The sequence below is a fragment of the Panthera onca genome, chromosome C1 (genome assembly GCF_046562875.1).
Source record: "Panthera onca isolate mPanOnc1 chromosome C1, mPanOnc1 haplotype 2, whole genome shotgun sequence".
NCBI classification, from domain to species: Eukaryota; Metazoa; Chordata; class Mammalia; order Carnivora; family Felidae; genus Panthera; species Panthera onca.
The window spans coordinates 157,340,442-157,354,270 of NC_138346.1; the positions used below are offsets into that span (position 1 = coordinate 157,340,442).

At 43.5% G+C, this 13,829-nt stretch overlaps 2 protein-coding genes across 4 annotated transcripts in view; one reads left to right on the forward strand and one right to left on the reverse strand.

Moving 5' to 3' along the window:
* ST6GALNAC5 (ST6 N-acetylgalactosaminide alpha-2,6-sialyltransferase 5) overlaps positions 1–5,320 on the reverse strand; it is a 176,216-nt gene extending 170,896 nt beyond the window's left edge. The window contains exons 1-2 of one of the 2 annotated variants that reach the window (XM_060624981.3): positions 4,974–5,320; positions 3,910–4,143 (exon numbers count right to left, since the gene is read on the reverse strand). In XM_060624981.3, the coding sequence (XP_060480964.3) occupies positions 3,910–4,143; positions 4,974–4,988 (249 nt within the window). In that variant the 5' untranslated portion in view covers positions 4,989–5,320. The remainder of the gene's footprint in view (positions 1–3,909; positions 4,144–4,973) is intronic. The other variant, XM_060624980.3, reaches the window with a different exon arrangement.
* The window catches only part of LOC132672693 (uncharacterized), a 217,134-nt gene continuing 207,148 nt past the window's right edge, over positions 3,844–13,829 (forward strand). The window contains exons 1-2 of one of the 2 annotated variants that reach the window (XM_078451777.2): positions 3,844–3,930; positions 8,394–8,492. The gene's annotated coding sequence lies outside the window, so the exon portion shown is untranslated. Of the gene's footprint in view, positions 3,931–6,453; positions 6,856–8,393; positions 8,493–13,829 lie in introns of those variants that run through there. The other variant, XM_078451778.2, reaches the window with a different exon arrangement.

Below are 13,829 nucleotides of genomic sequence, written 5' to 3' on the forward strand. Positions count from 1 at the left end.
TAAAGTAAGTTATATGGTGTGTGCCTTTTTTTCTGGTTTGGAATTATTTTTCAACTCTTGCATTGACCTGTCCTATCACTCCAACTGGACGTCCGTGAATTAAAAGCAAACATACTGCTACCTCCAAGCAGTTTCGTTTTGTCTGAATAACTCAGTCCTTAAGGAAGGAAAGAACCAAGACAAGCATGTTATTAGTATGTGTAAAATCCATTCCTGGGAGCTACTACTGAAGCAAGGAGATAGCAGCTCAGCTTCAGACCCCATTGATCACTGCTCTTTCATAAGCCATCTTAGAAAAGGGCAGCCCAGGTGACAAGTGGGCCTTCTGTGATAAGGGCTCCTGTCCATTGGAAATGGGAATCAGCTCATAGTTTCATTTCACAGGGTCCACCAGATGGCAAATGACTTTATCTACCCGGACCAGATCCGGGCTGGAAACAGAATGCATTCCATGCCCCCCTTCCACTCTGCTGGAAAAGTTGGAGTTTTTCTGTGAAGGTTGCTTGATTTAGTGTGTGTGTATGTGTGTGTGTGTGTGTGTGTGTGTGTGTGTGTGTATCTGTGTGTGTCTATGTGCACAAATGCACACTTAAGCGTGATTATAGTTCTAAATACAAGTTTCCAAATGCATGAAAATTGTCTTCTTTGCTTGTGTCTGGCTGCTCTGGTTAGAAATCAGTAGCTTCCAAAAATGGGGACCAGCATAGTAATGGCAGGATACAGATACAGTAGCTGCAGTGACAGACATGTAACAAGATTGAAATGAGTTGGTGAAACATTTGTGGGAAAAGGTCTGGGGAAAAGGGTTGGAAATGAAGAGAAAGAATCTATCTAACAGAAAATGAAATGTCTTCATTATCACAAGAAACTCCAAGTAGCCTTCACTTAGTCACACTGGAATTACAATTTCAGCTCACATCGTTTGCGAACGAGGAAGTAGAGAATATGACCATGGAAAGTGATATTTTAAGCTTCAACACACATTGCTCATCACTGGCTTGACTTGCAGCATGTCTTTCAACAAAAGCACATAGTGATTTAATCTCAACAGTAATTTAGTCTGCAGCCGTATGAGACAAGACTATCATTGCAGACAGGCTGTGATTTGTGAAATTCAGGTGCTGGGGATTAGGACCACCTGTTGAATTTAATCTTAGAGTTATAATGTTAATACCATCATGTAACTGAACATAAACACTACATATTTATCAGACTTTGGGACCTCCAGCCATGGAGATGTGAACATTTTCCTAAATGGTATCTGTAACTCTCTCCAGATTCTGTAAATCAACAGCAAATAAAAAGTCTGTTGGAATTCTGATTCAATATGCAGTAGCATATGCCTTGGTGGTCATTACATTCGGCACATCCTATAATTTTTCTAAGGCCTGATGTGAGCGTGGAAAAACAAAAAAAGCAATCAGGGTATCATCTAGCAACATAGTAAGAATAGAAAATCTTTCATTCTTTGTAAATCAGAGAAAAAAATCTTAGCAATATTCTAAAAAATTTCTACCTCTGCCTAAGCAAGACTATAGGAAGATCCCAAGTAAACCTAAGTAAACAGCAACTTTTGGAGAGGACGTATACACGTTACACATATACCTCCCTATAGCCATCAGAAATGAAACTTCACCCAATTTCCAGTCAGTTAGATAGTAACAGTAAAGTGATTACATTTTGAGTAGAAGTTTATATTTAGTTCAGTGGGACAATTGGGATAATGCCTGGAGAGAAGGCATAGACTTTAAGATTTGCATTTGTTCTTTTGCTTGGGGTAGGGTAAACGCTGTTGATCCTTTGAGTACGGAATTTGGTGAGATGTTGGTTTTCTAGGAAAGAATGCCGTTGGTATTAATTATATGCAGAGACCTTCCTGGTCACATTTATAATTCTCTGCTAAGAATTCCAAGGACTTTCACACACATTTATCATTCATATAACAACTTTACAATTTATAAAACCCTTTATTGCAGATTATGTCAAATTCCCATATGGGAGTTTCAACATTCCTTCCCAAAAAGGGCTGGTTTTCATTGTAATGAAATAAGGCTCTGAAACATTGAAAATGGAATCCAATAATATATTTGTGCAAATAGACACTGTTTTGAAAACAAATATGAGGGAATCATATTTTGCCTTATGCTATCAATGTTCTTAGCTGGTGTCTGTCCAGCAGGAGAACACAGAAAGGAAAGTATTAGGAATACCTTCCCAAAGGCAGATCAAAGCTTTCAGCAAATTTACCTTTTCACACCCCATTAATCAAAGCTTCGCAAGAGCTATCTAGCCATTTTCACTAAACAACAGCCATGAAAATCCACTAAGTTCAATAAATTCATCATATACCAGTTACACATAAACACCACATCCATCCAGTCAGAAGCAGATGTCTAAACTTTTCTAGAACTCTAGCCCTTATGGGTTGCTTTTGCACATACAGATATAAAGGGTGTAATCAATCAACATCTCCAAGAGAAAACTGAAGCTGTTATTATAAAACTAATGACCCTCTCTACTTTTGATTTTAGGATTCTACCCCCAGCTCCTCCCCCCACCTCCAAATCACTTCCTAATGAAATCCCTTCCTCTTTTCTGCTTCCCCAAATTTTCCCCAGTACACATTCCACCTTTTCAGAGAGAATTTCCTTAAACCTTCCAGGACAGTGAACTTTCTCATCTCCGCACCCTAACAGTGCTGTTTTATATCTAGCATTTCTTATATATTATACCTATCAGTCTACCTATCTAACCATCCATCCATGTTTCATGGTTTGTTTTTGTTTTTGTTTTTGTTTTTTTTCCCCACAAGTATCCAAAGATCCCCAACCCTGGGTCCTTTTGACCCTCCAAAATCCTTTTGGCTGTATGCATTGCACAAATGAGTGGAAATATTTTGACTGCCACTTAAAAAAAAGTTTGACTTTTTCATGCACGGTAAGGCCAATCTTTGTTTCTCAAGCAAAAGGACCGCCTGCTAAATATTACTTTGGCTCATAACCATAAAATCTAGTAATACAAAAAGCAGAAGAGCTGCGTGGTTTCAAGAAACTCTCTAACCTTTATAGAGCAGATACAGAATGGAATTGTGTTTTAGTAAAAACATATTAGGAGCTTCAAATAATGGGGAATATATTTAAACTGTATTAAAATATCTTTTCAGAATCAGGAAACCTGATTAGAATTCTCCCAGAGGCTTCTCACACTGAAACCAGAGATTTATTATTTGGGGGAAAGGAGGCTCAATTTTTAAAAATCCATCTTATTAATTATTAGCCAAGCCATGCAACGGCTTCCCGGAAGGCAGAGAAAAACAGGCCCTCAACGATGAGTTTCAAGCCAATGGAAGCGGAGTTTGTGCCTCCAGCCTTCCGCGCCTGCCTTGGGACCGCTCCCCAAGGCTGTGGCAATTCTTCCCAGAGCAATCCGAAGCCGAGATCAGAGGGGAATCTTTGAGCAGGAGCCGCCGCGGCCGAGGACTGGCAGTCACTCACCCACCAGTTCCCAGCGGGGCAACGCTCAGGCTGTTACTCGCGCCATCGCCGGCTCTCCTCCCAGCAAGGGCGCGACTGGGCTGCCAAACCCGACGCTTCAGGAACCCAGCACCCACCCCCGCAGCTGCAATTTTGGGGCTCAGAGGGTTTCACCTCCGGGGCCGGTTCCTGTTAGGATACTGGGCTTTAGGTCCGCTCATCTCACCCCTATTCCCTGGAAAACTTTACCTCCGTCTCCAAACAGGAATTCATTCCGAGAAGGAACTCTCCCACCCCACCCCGGCGGCTCCGCTCCCCCTTCCAGCCTCCACAAGGCACCTACTCACGGCGCCTCCCAGCCCCGGGAAAGGGGGCAGGCTCAGGTGTGCGGGATCCCCAGGCTGGGTGGTGCGCGCGCCGGCGAGCGAGCTGTCACCTTATGGTCCGCCACGCCGAGGTATCCGTCCAACGGCCGCGGTGCCGCGGGGATCCGGGGTCTCGAGGGGGGGCTGCTCTCCGCCGACGGCTGCGCGCTGCCGGTCGCCCCTGCCTGCTGCTGCTGCTGCTGCTGCTGCGGGGGCCGCTCCTTCTGGCCGCCGAGGCTGCTGTACACGAGCAACAAGCTGGTGCACATGGTGGTGAGCGCTAAACACGCAGCCAGACCATGGCGCTGCGGGAGGGCGGGAGAGAGCAGAGGGGAGCTGCTGAGAGCCGAACCCGGAGGAGCGCGCCGGCGGTGACACGCGCGAGGCGGTCAGACGCTCGATTGGGGGGGGGGGGGCGGTGTTTCGGGGCTGGAAGGAGGTGGCCGGGGTCCCAGCCCCCCGCGCGCCGCGGGGGCAGGAGAGGCACCGTCCTCTCGCGCACGGCAGGGGATGCTCCCGAGCGTGGCTGCTCTCGGCGGACGCCACCTCCCAGATCTCTCGGCAGAGGGCAGGTGGTGCGCGGCGCCCAGCTTACACGAGGGAAAGCGCGCCGGCCGCGAGGGCAGAGGTGGGCTCGCACTTTGAGGAGGGACCCCTCCACCAGCTCCGCTGCTGGAACCTCTAGCCCCTGCACCCTCTCCTTCTTGGACCCGCGGGGCTCTACCTCGGCGATTTTTGCAAGTTTGAAATCCGACAAGAAAACCAAGAAAGTCTGCAAATGTTCCCCCCTCCCCGCCCCTCTTAGTTTTTGCCAGGCTGTTGCTTTTGGGTATCCTCCACCCCCGAACCATGCGCCCACCCCTCCACCGCTTCTTCAGCTCTCCGTGGGGCCCCAGACCTCTCTCCCGAGATCCAGGAGCCGAGGCAACCCGAGTTCCCATCCCGGCTCTGGGATTCCGAGCAAGGCAGAACCAGGGAACCGGAAGGGGGCACCGAGCAGGTGGAAAGTTGTCCCTTTGTAACAGGCGACCTCGCGGCGCAGGGGTAGGCGCCCTGGAGCTCTCCCGCGCGCCCCGGGGACGCTGCGTCCCGGGGTCCCCGCCTCTGCTCAGAGGAGTTGCAACAAATGACTCACCATCAGGGTCTTCATTTTGGGCACCTCTTTTGTGAGGAATCCTCAGGCACACGCGTCCGGAGCCACTTTTTCTTGGAGGGTTTCCATGGTGGGTGATGGGGGGGGCGGGCGGCTCTGATTTTCGCCCGGCTGCCAGCCGCGGCTGAGTGGGTAGGAGAGCCGCGGGACCCAGGAAGAACGGCTGTTGCAGAGATTAGAGACAGAATTAAAACTGAACCGGACCCTCGTAGTCTCTCAGTGATCTACACAACTGCCGCCTGCCGCCGCCTGCTGGGTCCTAAAGACCTCTGCATCTCCCCCTTTCCCGCCCCCAAATAATAATCTTTTCAGCCGAGTGGAATTTCTGGGGCGAGAGAGTTAACCGTGCCAATGTACCCACCTATTGGTCCGAGGGCTTATTTATCTTTTATGAAGTCATCAAGTAAAAACGAAGGAGAACCCCATTGGATTCTGAACATGATAGCCATTTGAAAATTTGCAAACTAAATTGTTTTGTAATTTTGATAAAAAGTCAACTGTGCAAATGTCAGTAGCCCTATTTATAGCTTTTGCATTTGTGTTCCTAGCATGGGGAAATCTGTCAGGAAATAATTTTTCCAAAAAATTATTTATTATTTCAGTTGCCCAATTGTAGGCTTTCTGATATCTCCTTTAGTTTTACTTTTTAAATCCAATTATTCTCATGCATCCTTTATATTTAAATTTTCATCTAAATTATTTAACTCATTACTTGTTCTAAAAATTACAGTTTATATTTTTATCAGAACTTTGAGGTTTCTAGTGTTCATCTAAATGATTTTTAAGTGTTAGAAACAGTCGGCACATCACAGTCACATGATTAACTGGACCTGTAGATTCTTCTTAATTTTAAGGAAAGCTTTTCAGCTGCTAGAGATAAAACTGCTTACAGCTTATTTTTTGACTCCTAAGGACTTTGGTGCTCTCCTTGTAATGGTCTACTGCCCTGACAGTACATAATTTCACATTTAGAATTTCAATCAAAAATTTCTAAAAGTTACCGTTTTATGTTGGGAAATTCATGTCAACAGCTTGTTGTAAGGCCACTCTCCCTCCTGCATTGAGTTACAAGTGGCATTTGTTAAATGTCTAATTTAGTTAAAACATATTTCTTGTGAAATTAATCAGTGAGAATAGTTGTCTTAATGTATTACTTAACACCTCACCTGTAGCAGTGTAATGTTAAAGATTACATTGAGATGGAAATGATCAGCAGGGCAACTGAACCATAGGCACAATAAGAGCTTTCTCAAGGCCAAAAAAGGCATTACAATCATTTTTTAATCTTCAGTAATCCATTGCTCCACTGATGATACAACAGAAACTATTTTTAACCTACGAGGCATCCTTCCACACTTAGTATTAAGGAAGTTAAAATTATTGGTACAACAGTGACTATCAATGCAATGTGTTTAGGGGGAGGCAAGACACACGTAGGATTTAGCCTTTTAAGGAAAAGCAAAAAATTCAAAACACGGTCCTACATTGCCAGCCTTGAAGCTGTTTATTCAATTTGTGCTTTAGGCATGAATAGTACCAGTTGTTAGGGCAGGAAAAGCGGCAGCCAGAGGTGAATCTTATCAGGTCATAGCAATTCTTTATTGTATGGGTGCACTTGACACTCAAATTAGGGAAACAAAGGACCAACTTGATGAATCATCACAAACAGATTATCTGTGTTTCTCCAGGGCTCCTTCTGAGATGCTGCTACACTAAGCTCCTGCATTTTTCAGGATCATTCCCCTCCCATCTAGCAAGTTGCCCAGTGACCGATAAAACACGTCTAATATATTTTGCTATGCCAAACAGAGCCATCATATTTATGATTTAAGCTCATGGCAGCACGTTGGACATCTGTTACACGGTATGTCTGACCACATTCATTAGGCTTATGCTTTTTTTTTTTCCTCCTGGGATGGCAGTTAGCTAGTTGCTAAATCCACTTATGAGATGGCCAGAGTAAATTTAAAAATGTAATTCTGAACTTGATTTAAATAATTTCAAGGTCCCTGGCTTTCAAATACTTGATTAGATTGATGTGATGGTTTTAGGCAGTCTGGCCTGAGAGCAAAATGGACAAGATGGGGTGGGGGAAGGGCAGATGAAACAAGTAACAGAACTTAAAATCCTTGTGCTGTTCAATTCAGTGATCATTTAATTATCACCTGCTATGTGGTGGTTCTATATTAGGGAATGCAGGGATGAATAAGACACAGATCCCCTCTCCTCTAGGAGCTCACAACCGTGTGTGTGTGTGTGTGTGTGTGTGTGTGCATGCATATAAAGTGTGCGACAAGTCTGCAAGTTGGCAATAAAAGGCAGCACTAGAGATTCAACATATATTTATCTAGTACCTACCATGTTCAGTACCTACTCTGGTGAACACCTACTATGTGCCAGACATTGGTGTTACCTGGACGAACAGATCACATGCTGCCCCAAGGAACTCAGTCTACTCCCACATAAATGCTATGAACCTTTATGTTACAAAAACTAATTAGGAAACAAATACTTGATTTGTTTTTCAACCTCCAAGTGCTTGCTTGTTTAAGATCTAAGGAGTTTGATATTTTCAAGGTACCCACTGGTGAAGTTTGTGTAGCTTCATGCACACTTTTCAGTTAATCATTTGAATATCCGGAAAAAGAAGAAAATGGGCAGTGCTTGCAGACACTTGCTTGACCTGGAGACAAGAATACAAGCCATAAAGCTATTTTAGTTCATCTAACTTGTCCAGTTCAATACAAAGTGAGTCGGGGAATCACAATTTGCTTCTCAGAATCCAGGTAACTAAGATAGATTTCTCACCACTTAAAATTTTGCCACATTTTGCCTCTGGTGCCATCACATCCAATCAAATAGATTGCTACTTTTGAAGAAAAAAAAAGAAAGAAAGAAAGGAAAGGAAAGGAAAGGAAAGGAAAGGAAAGGAAAGGAAGGGAAAGGAAAGGGCAAGAAATTGAGTGTTCCGCAATGTAGGTTATGTGATAAACTGAAGGTGAGAATTTACAAGACATGTCATGGGGTGAGGAGGAGGAGGTGAAATCTGAAACTCAGAGGGGGCACCAGCCTGTAGGGCTTGGCCACAAAGGCACCATGAAGCTACTGAAGGAGGAAGAAACTTACTGGAAACTCCTGCACCCTGCCCATGATTCCTAAGTGACCTCACAATTCAGAAACAAGTGTTTCAAACATTTCAAAGACAGATGAAAAGCAGAAAATTACATAATGTAAATAGCATTTGAGATACAACTTGCTTTCCACTTGATCTTAGAGAAGGAGAGAAAAGTTTCACTAAACGCTACAAAAGCAAAAAGCTCACGAATGGCAGAAAGTCCTAGAACAAATTTGAAATTTGCCCATCTGTGTTCCGCAGTTTGCTTAACTCCCTTTACTTCACAGGTTGTGCCTAGTGGGCTAGTTGGTTGAGAACAAGTCCTTGGAGTCAAATGTCCAGGACCCAGATTTGGATTTTACCACTTACCAGCTCTGTGACGTTGGGTAAGTTACTTAGTTTCTTCATCTAAAATGCCAATCATGAGAGCACCTACCTCAAAGTACTGTTAAATGAGATACTACAAGTGTCAAGAAGCATACTAACAGACTCTTAACTACTGTTAGTCATATTTTATGATCATGATTAATAAACTGGGTTTGAAGGCAAAAGACCAGAGATTGGCCTATGTGACCAAGAGCTACATGACCTTGAACAAGAGACTTAATAAGTGGGGGTGCCTGGGTGGCTCAGTCTGTTACACGTCCGACTCTTGATTTTGGTTCAGGTCATGAACGCACAGTTCATGGGATCAAGCCTCACATTGGGCTCAGTGCTGACAGTGTGGAGGCTGCTTCGGATACTCTCTCCCTCCCTCTCTATCTCTCCTTCACTCACATAGTCTCTCTCTCTCAAAATAAATAAGTATTTGAAACGATATTAAGCAGACTTATAACTTATCTGTAAAATGGATATAACAGAGCCTATCCCACAAATGCTTAGAAGGCTTGTTAAGATATTATATATGTAACTGCTTTGTGAACTGTATAACTCTGTGTAAGTTAATAGTCATCTATCAAATACCAATGGAGCATCTACTATGTGGCAGACCCTGTTCTAGGCCCTGGAATTATGACCAAAGCATGCAAGAACTCTGCCCTAGGAGACTATATTCAAGCTAGGGCAATAAACCAATGAAATAGAATGTCAGGCACTAGGGGAAAAAAAGCAGGGCAAAGCAGTTAGAAATTGGGGTGGAATGTGCTGTTTTAGTTAGGATACTCACATCTGAGCAGAGATTTGAATAAAATGAGGGAAGGGTCCATGAGGTATCTAGAGGAAGAACAGTCTAGGCAGAGGGAACAGCATGTGCAAAGTCCATGAGGGAAGAGCTTGACTGGCATGTTGAGATAGCAAGGAGGTTGGTGTGGCTGGAGAAGGGAGCAAGAGAGAGAGTGGTAGGGGAGGAGGGCAGAGAGGAAGTGGAGGGGCAGATCATCTAAGGCCTCCTAGGCCATGAAAAGGACAGTGCGAAGGAAACCCACTGAAGGGCTTAAAGCAGAGGAAAGCCATGGATCCTTAATGTTTTGGAAAGGTCATCTGGCTGCTATGCTGAGAATAGCTTTGGGGAAGCAAGAGTGGAAGCAGTGTGATCCCTTCGGAAGTTATTGTAGTAGTCTAGGTGGAAAGAGTGATTGGTTTCAGGATTTTCTGGCTATTGGGTATGTAATAGGAGCAAAGGAAAGGAGGCAGACCAATGCAAGGCAGCTGGGAGAATGCAACTGCTATCTCCAAGATGGGAAACACTGCAAGAAAAACAGTTCTGGGTGGCTGAGAATGGAGAATTTGGATTTAGATGTACTCATATGAGATGTCACAGGCAGTGGAAGTTCAGCCATGATGCTGGGCTCAGAGATGTGATCTCAGCATCACAGCTCATGAAGGAATGAGGTCACCTAGGAATGAGCCAGGACACAGAAGAATAAAGGTCACAGGCCCAAGCCCCAGAGCTCCAAATTTCAGGCAGCAAGAATAGGAGGCATCATTACAACAATAATACTGAAAAACAATAAATGACTATCTGAACTTGATTTGATTTAGATGGCTGATTATTTTCATTTCAAATGGATTTTCCATTCCAACACATTTAGTCATTTATGTACTCCAAGCACTTTTCACATTCTGTGATTGTACTGAGTACATTCATTTATGTATTTATTGTTCATCCTTTCTTCTACATCATACATTTTCTAGAACTGGAACTATGCCCTATTACCGTTTATAATCTACAAGACTGGTACGTAACTGAGGGTAATGATATTAATCACTAACATTTGTTTAGCGCTTACCATGTGCAGACACAAAGCTAAGAGTATTACATATATTAGCTTCTTCCATTCCCACAACAACTCCATGAGGTAGGTACTGTTACTGCCCCCATTTCACAAATGAGTGAACTGAGGCCCTGAGAGTCATTTGTCCAAAGTCACCCAGATATTGAGTGGTAGCATTGAGCTAAATAAATATTTGTTAAAACAAATAATATTTGTAAAAGAATGAATGAAAAGCTTTGTAAGAGTGCCATGACCAAGTTCTTCTAATGAACTCTAAATTGATATGATTTATAAGAATATAGTTTACACCCAATCTTGAGGTAATATAACCAAAGGCAGTTCTTTGTTTTGTGATCTGGTTTTTTTTTTTTTTTTTTTTTGCTACTTTTCTTGTTTTACGATACATTTTACATACAGTCAAATACACAAAATCTGAGTGTACAGTTTGATGAGTTTTGACAAAATTGTGCACCTGCTAATCACCACCACTCTCAAGATAGAGATCATTTCCATCATTTCAGACAATACCTTCATGCTTCCTTTTCAGTCATACTAACCCCACCCAATAAGCAAACAGGCAAACATTGTCCTGATTTTTATCACTATAGATTAACTTTCCCTATTCTAGACCTTAATATAGAGGAAGACATACAATATATATGCCGTTCAGTCTGACCTCTGCCACTTAGCGTAATATTTTGAGGTTTACCCATATTGTTGAGTGTCTTCACAGTCTGTTCAGTTTTATTGCTGAGTACTATTTTATGGTGTGAAACGAGCACAATTGTTTTTATCCATTTTCCTATTAATGAATGCTCGGGTCGTTTCCAGCTTGGGGCCCTTAGGAAGAGACTTAAGAACGTTCTTGTCTTTTTGTAGATGGACACTTTCATTTTTTCTTGCACGAATACCTGGGAGCATAATGGTCAGGTCACGTGACAGGTGTACAGTCAACATGTGGAGAAATCGTCAAACTGTTTTCCACGGTGGTTGTACCATTTTTTATTCTCACCAGCAGTGAACGAGAGCTCCACTTGTTCCACCTCCGGGTCAGCACCTGGTGGCGTCAGTCCTCTCAATGCCTCTTTGCTTTTGGAAAGTTTTCAAGATAAAGAAATCCTTGCCTAGCCAGGACCCTTCCTCACTGTGTGTCCACTCTTCCCTTTTAATCTCATCTCCTGACTCTCTACCCACTAACATTTCGAATTTACAGGGACACCTTGAATTCATGGTATTTATGGTGAGTGAGCTGAGCCTTTACACAAGCTGCTCTACTTTGTGTTTCCTCTTCACATCTCTGCCTGTGCCTGGTCCATTGGCATCCCCCATTTTCGGAACCTGCCGTTGGACTGTGAGGCTCCTCCTTTATGCTTTCAAGCTCGGGTAGAAGCACAAGCTGGGAACCACACAGGCCAGGTTTGATGCAACCTCTGACTCTTAACTCACCTGTGACCAGAAGCAATCCACGGATAACTCTTCTCAAGTTTCCTCATTTGTAGTCGGCCAGTAGTAAGACCTTTCTGGAAGAGAGAGTGGTTGTGTAGACAAAATATACTAACATATGTAAAGTGTTCACCACCTTTATGACTATATGGATGGATCAAACAAAAAGTATGTTTTTATAGCCTGCTTCATATAAACAGAAGGACATCAATTCTCAGATGTTTATTGAGCTTATAATAAAAATAGTAATGAAGATGCATTGTGTACTTGCCATCAGGCATTATATTAATTATAGGCATCGACTTATTTAATGTGTAATAATGTCATTTCCATTTTACCAGCAAGGAAACTGAGATAGAGAGATGTGAGATCATTGCCCAAAGTCACATGGCTAGAAAGTGACAGGTCAAGAGTTGACCAGGTCTATTTGACTGCAGGCCCTTCCCTCATAATGTTTGCATTCCGCACTCCGCTGTTTTCTGTATGCTCTGACTTCAGGCCAGGTCCTCCTAGATGCTGCAGGTGCAAAGAGGGGAGTGCAGAAGACAAACCCATTAGCAGATAATTATAATCAAGGGTTCAAAGTATAAAAATTGAGTTATAAATGAAGAATTAGAGGGGGCACAGAGGGACATGTAGCTATATGAGAGTGATTCAGCTATGATTTCTGGCAAAGGGCAATGCTCAGTTGGTTTTTTTTGGTTTTTGGTTTTTTCATTTAAAAAAATTTATTTATTTATTTTTTCAACATAATTTATTGTCAAATTGGCTAACATACAGGGTGTACAGTGTGCTCTTGGTTTTAAAGAATCACTAGAAACAGGGTAGGAGAAGACCAGTGTCTCCAGGCAGAGAGGTCAGCAAAAACAAAGGCATGGAAACAAGGAAACTCATGTTATGTGCTAGGAACAGACAAGGACTTTATGGGTGAGGCAGGGAGTTTTCAGAACCAGGCTGGTTCTGCACAGTTGTAGAGGTTGTGCAGCACAAAAGGATGCACATTTAAGTAGGCACAACACAACTCAGACACTGCAGATTTGTGTATTAGTTTGTCCATCAAGCATCTTGCTCTATAGACACCAGAGAATTACAACAATTTTCCATTAGATAGGAGTAGAGTGTTGTAAGGAATAGAAGCCTTTTAAAATTTGCACAATAGTGCTATTTGGGCTGAGAGGGGTCTGGTCAGAATTACTTTCTAGTGGCTGTCTCTGGAGACAGTGAGAAGGAAGGATTTGTTGGGGGAAAGACTAGAGTCAGAGAGAGCAGCCAGGATAATGTTGTGGAAATCCGGGTGAAAGATAAAAGCTTCAGCCAGAGCAGTGTGGGTCGGATGGATTCAAGAAATTTTTAGGCAGGTATTATGTTATAATGGCTAAAGTGGATCAAATCCTAACTATGCAGAAGAGGATTTATAAATACAAAGCCATGCTTTTTCCCATGCAAAATAGTGTGTATAATTCTGGCCACATAGTATAATAATAAAAAATGGCTTACATCTTGTCTTTGTTTGGGTTCTCTCAGAAGCCTACTCTGGGATAAGGATCCATGTGCAAGTATTTCTTTGGAAGGTGAAGAAGACCCCAGTGGGGGAGTAGGGAAGTGGCACAGGGGGGATGGTGGCCAATAGATGGCTTGTCATCAAGCAAGCGACTCCTGTAGACAACTGGGGCTCAGTCCTGCTGGGGAAATTTTGTCAGTTAGTACAGAACTTAGTCGTTGGTTATTCCACCTGAGGGCTGAGGGAGTAGTGCTGTTTGTTTGGTTAAGGACTGCTCTGGGTGTGGAGTGGTGGCCGTGGATTCCTTGGCACACACCGCCTGCTGACAGGTGGCAGAGCGGGCGGGCTCTGGAGGCAGGAACAGTCCCTCAGGCTGAGACTTGCAGGTGCTGGAGCTCTAAGTCCCCATCTGCACTGAAGTGGCAAAGGCAGAGGATGTGGGCAGGGCACCCACAGCATCTGCCACACATGGAAATTGCTCTTCAGAGTTTTTGAAGGATTCAAATTCCTTATGTCGTTTGAACCTCCCAATAACCTTGTAAGGTAGAAACATGTGGTTTCCAACT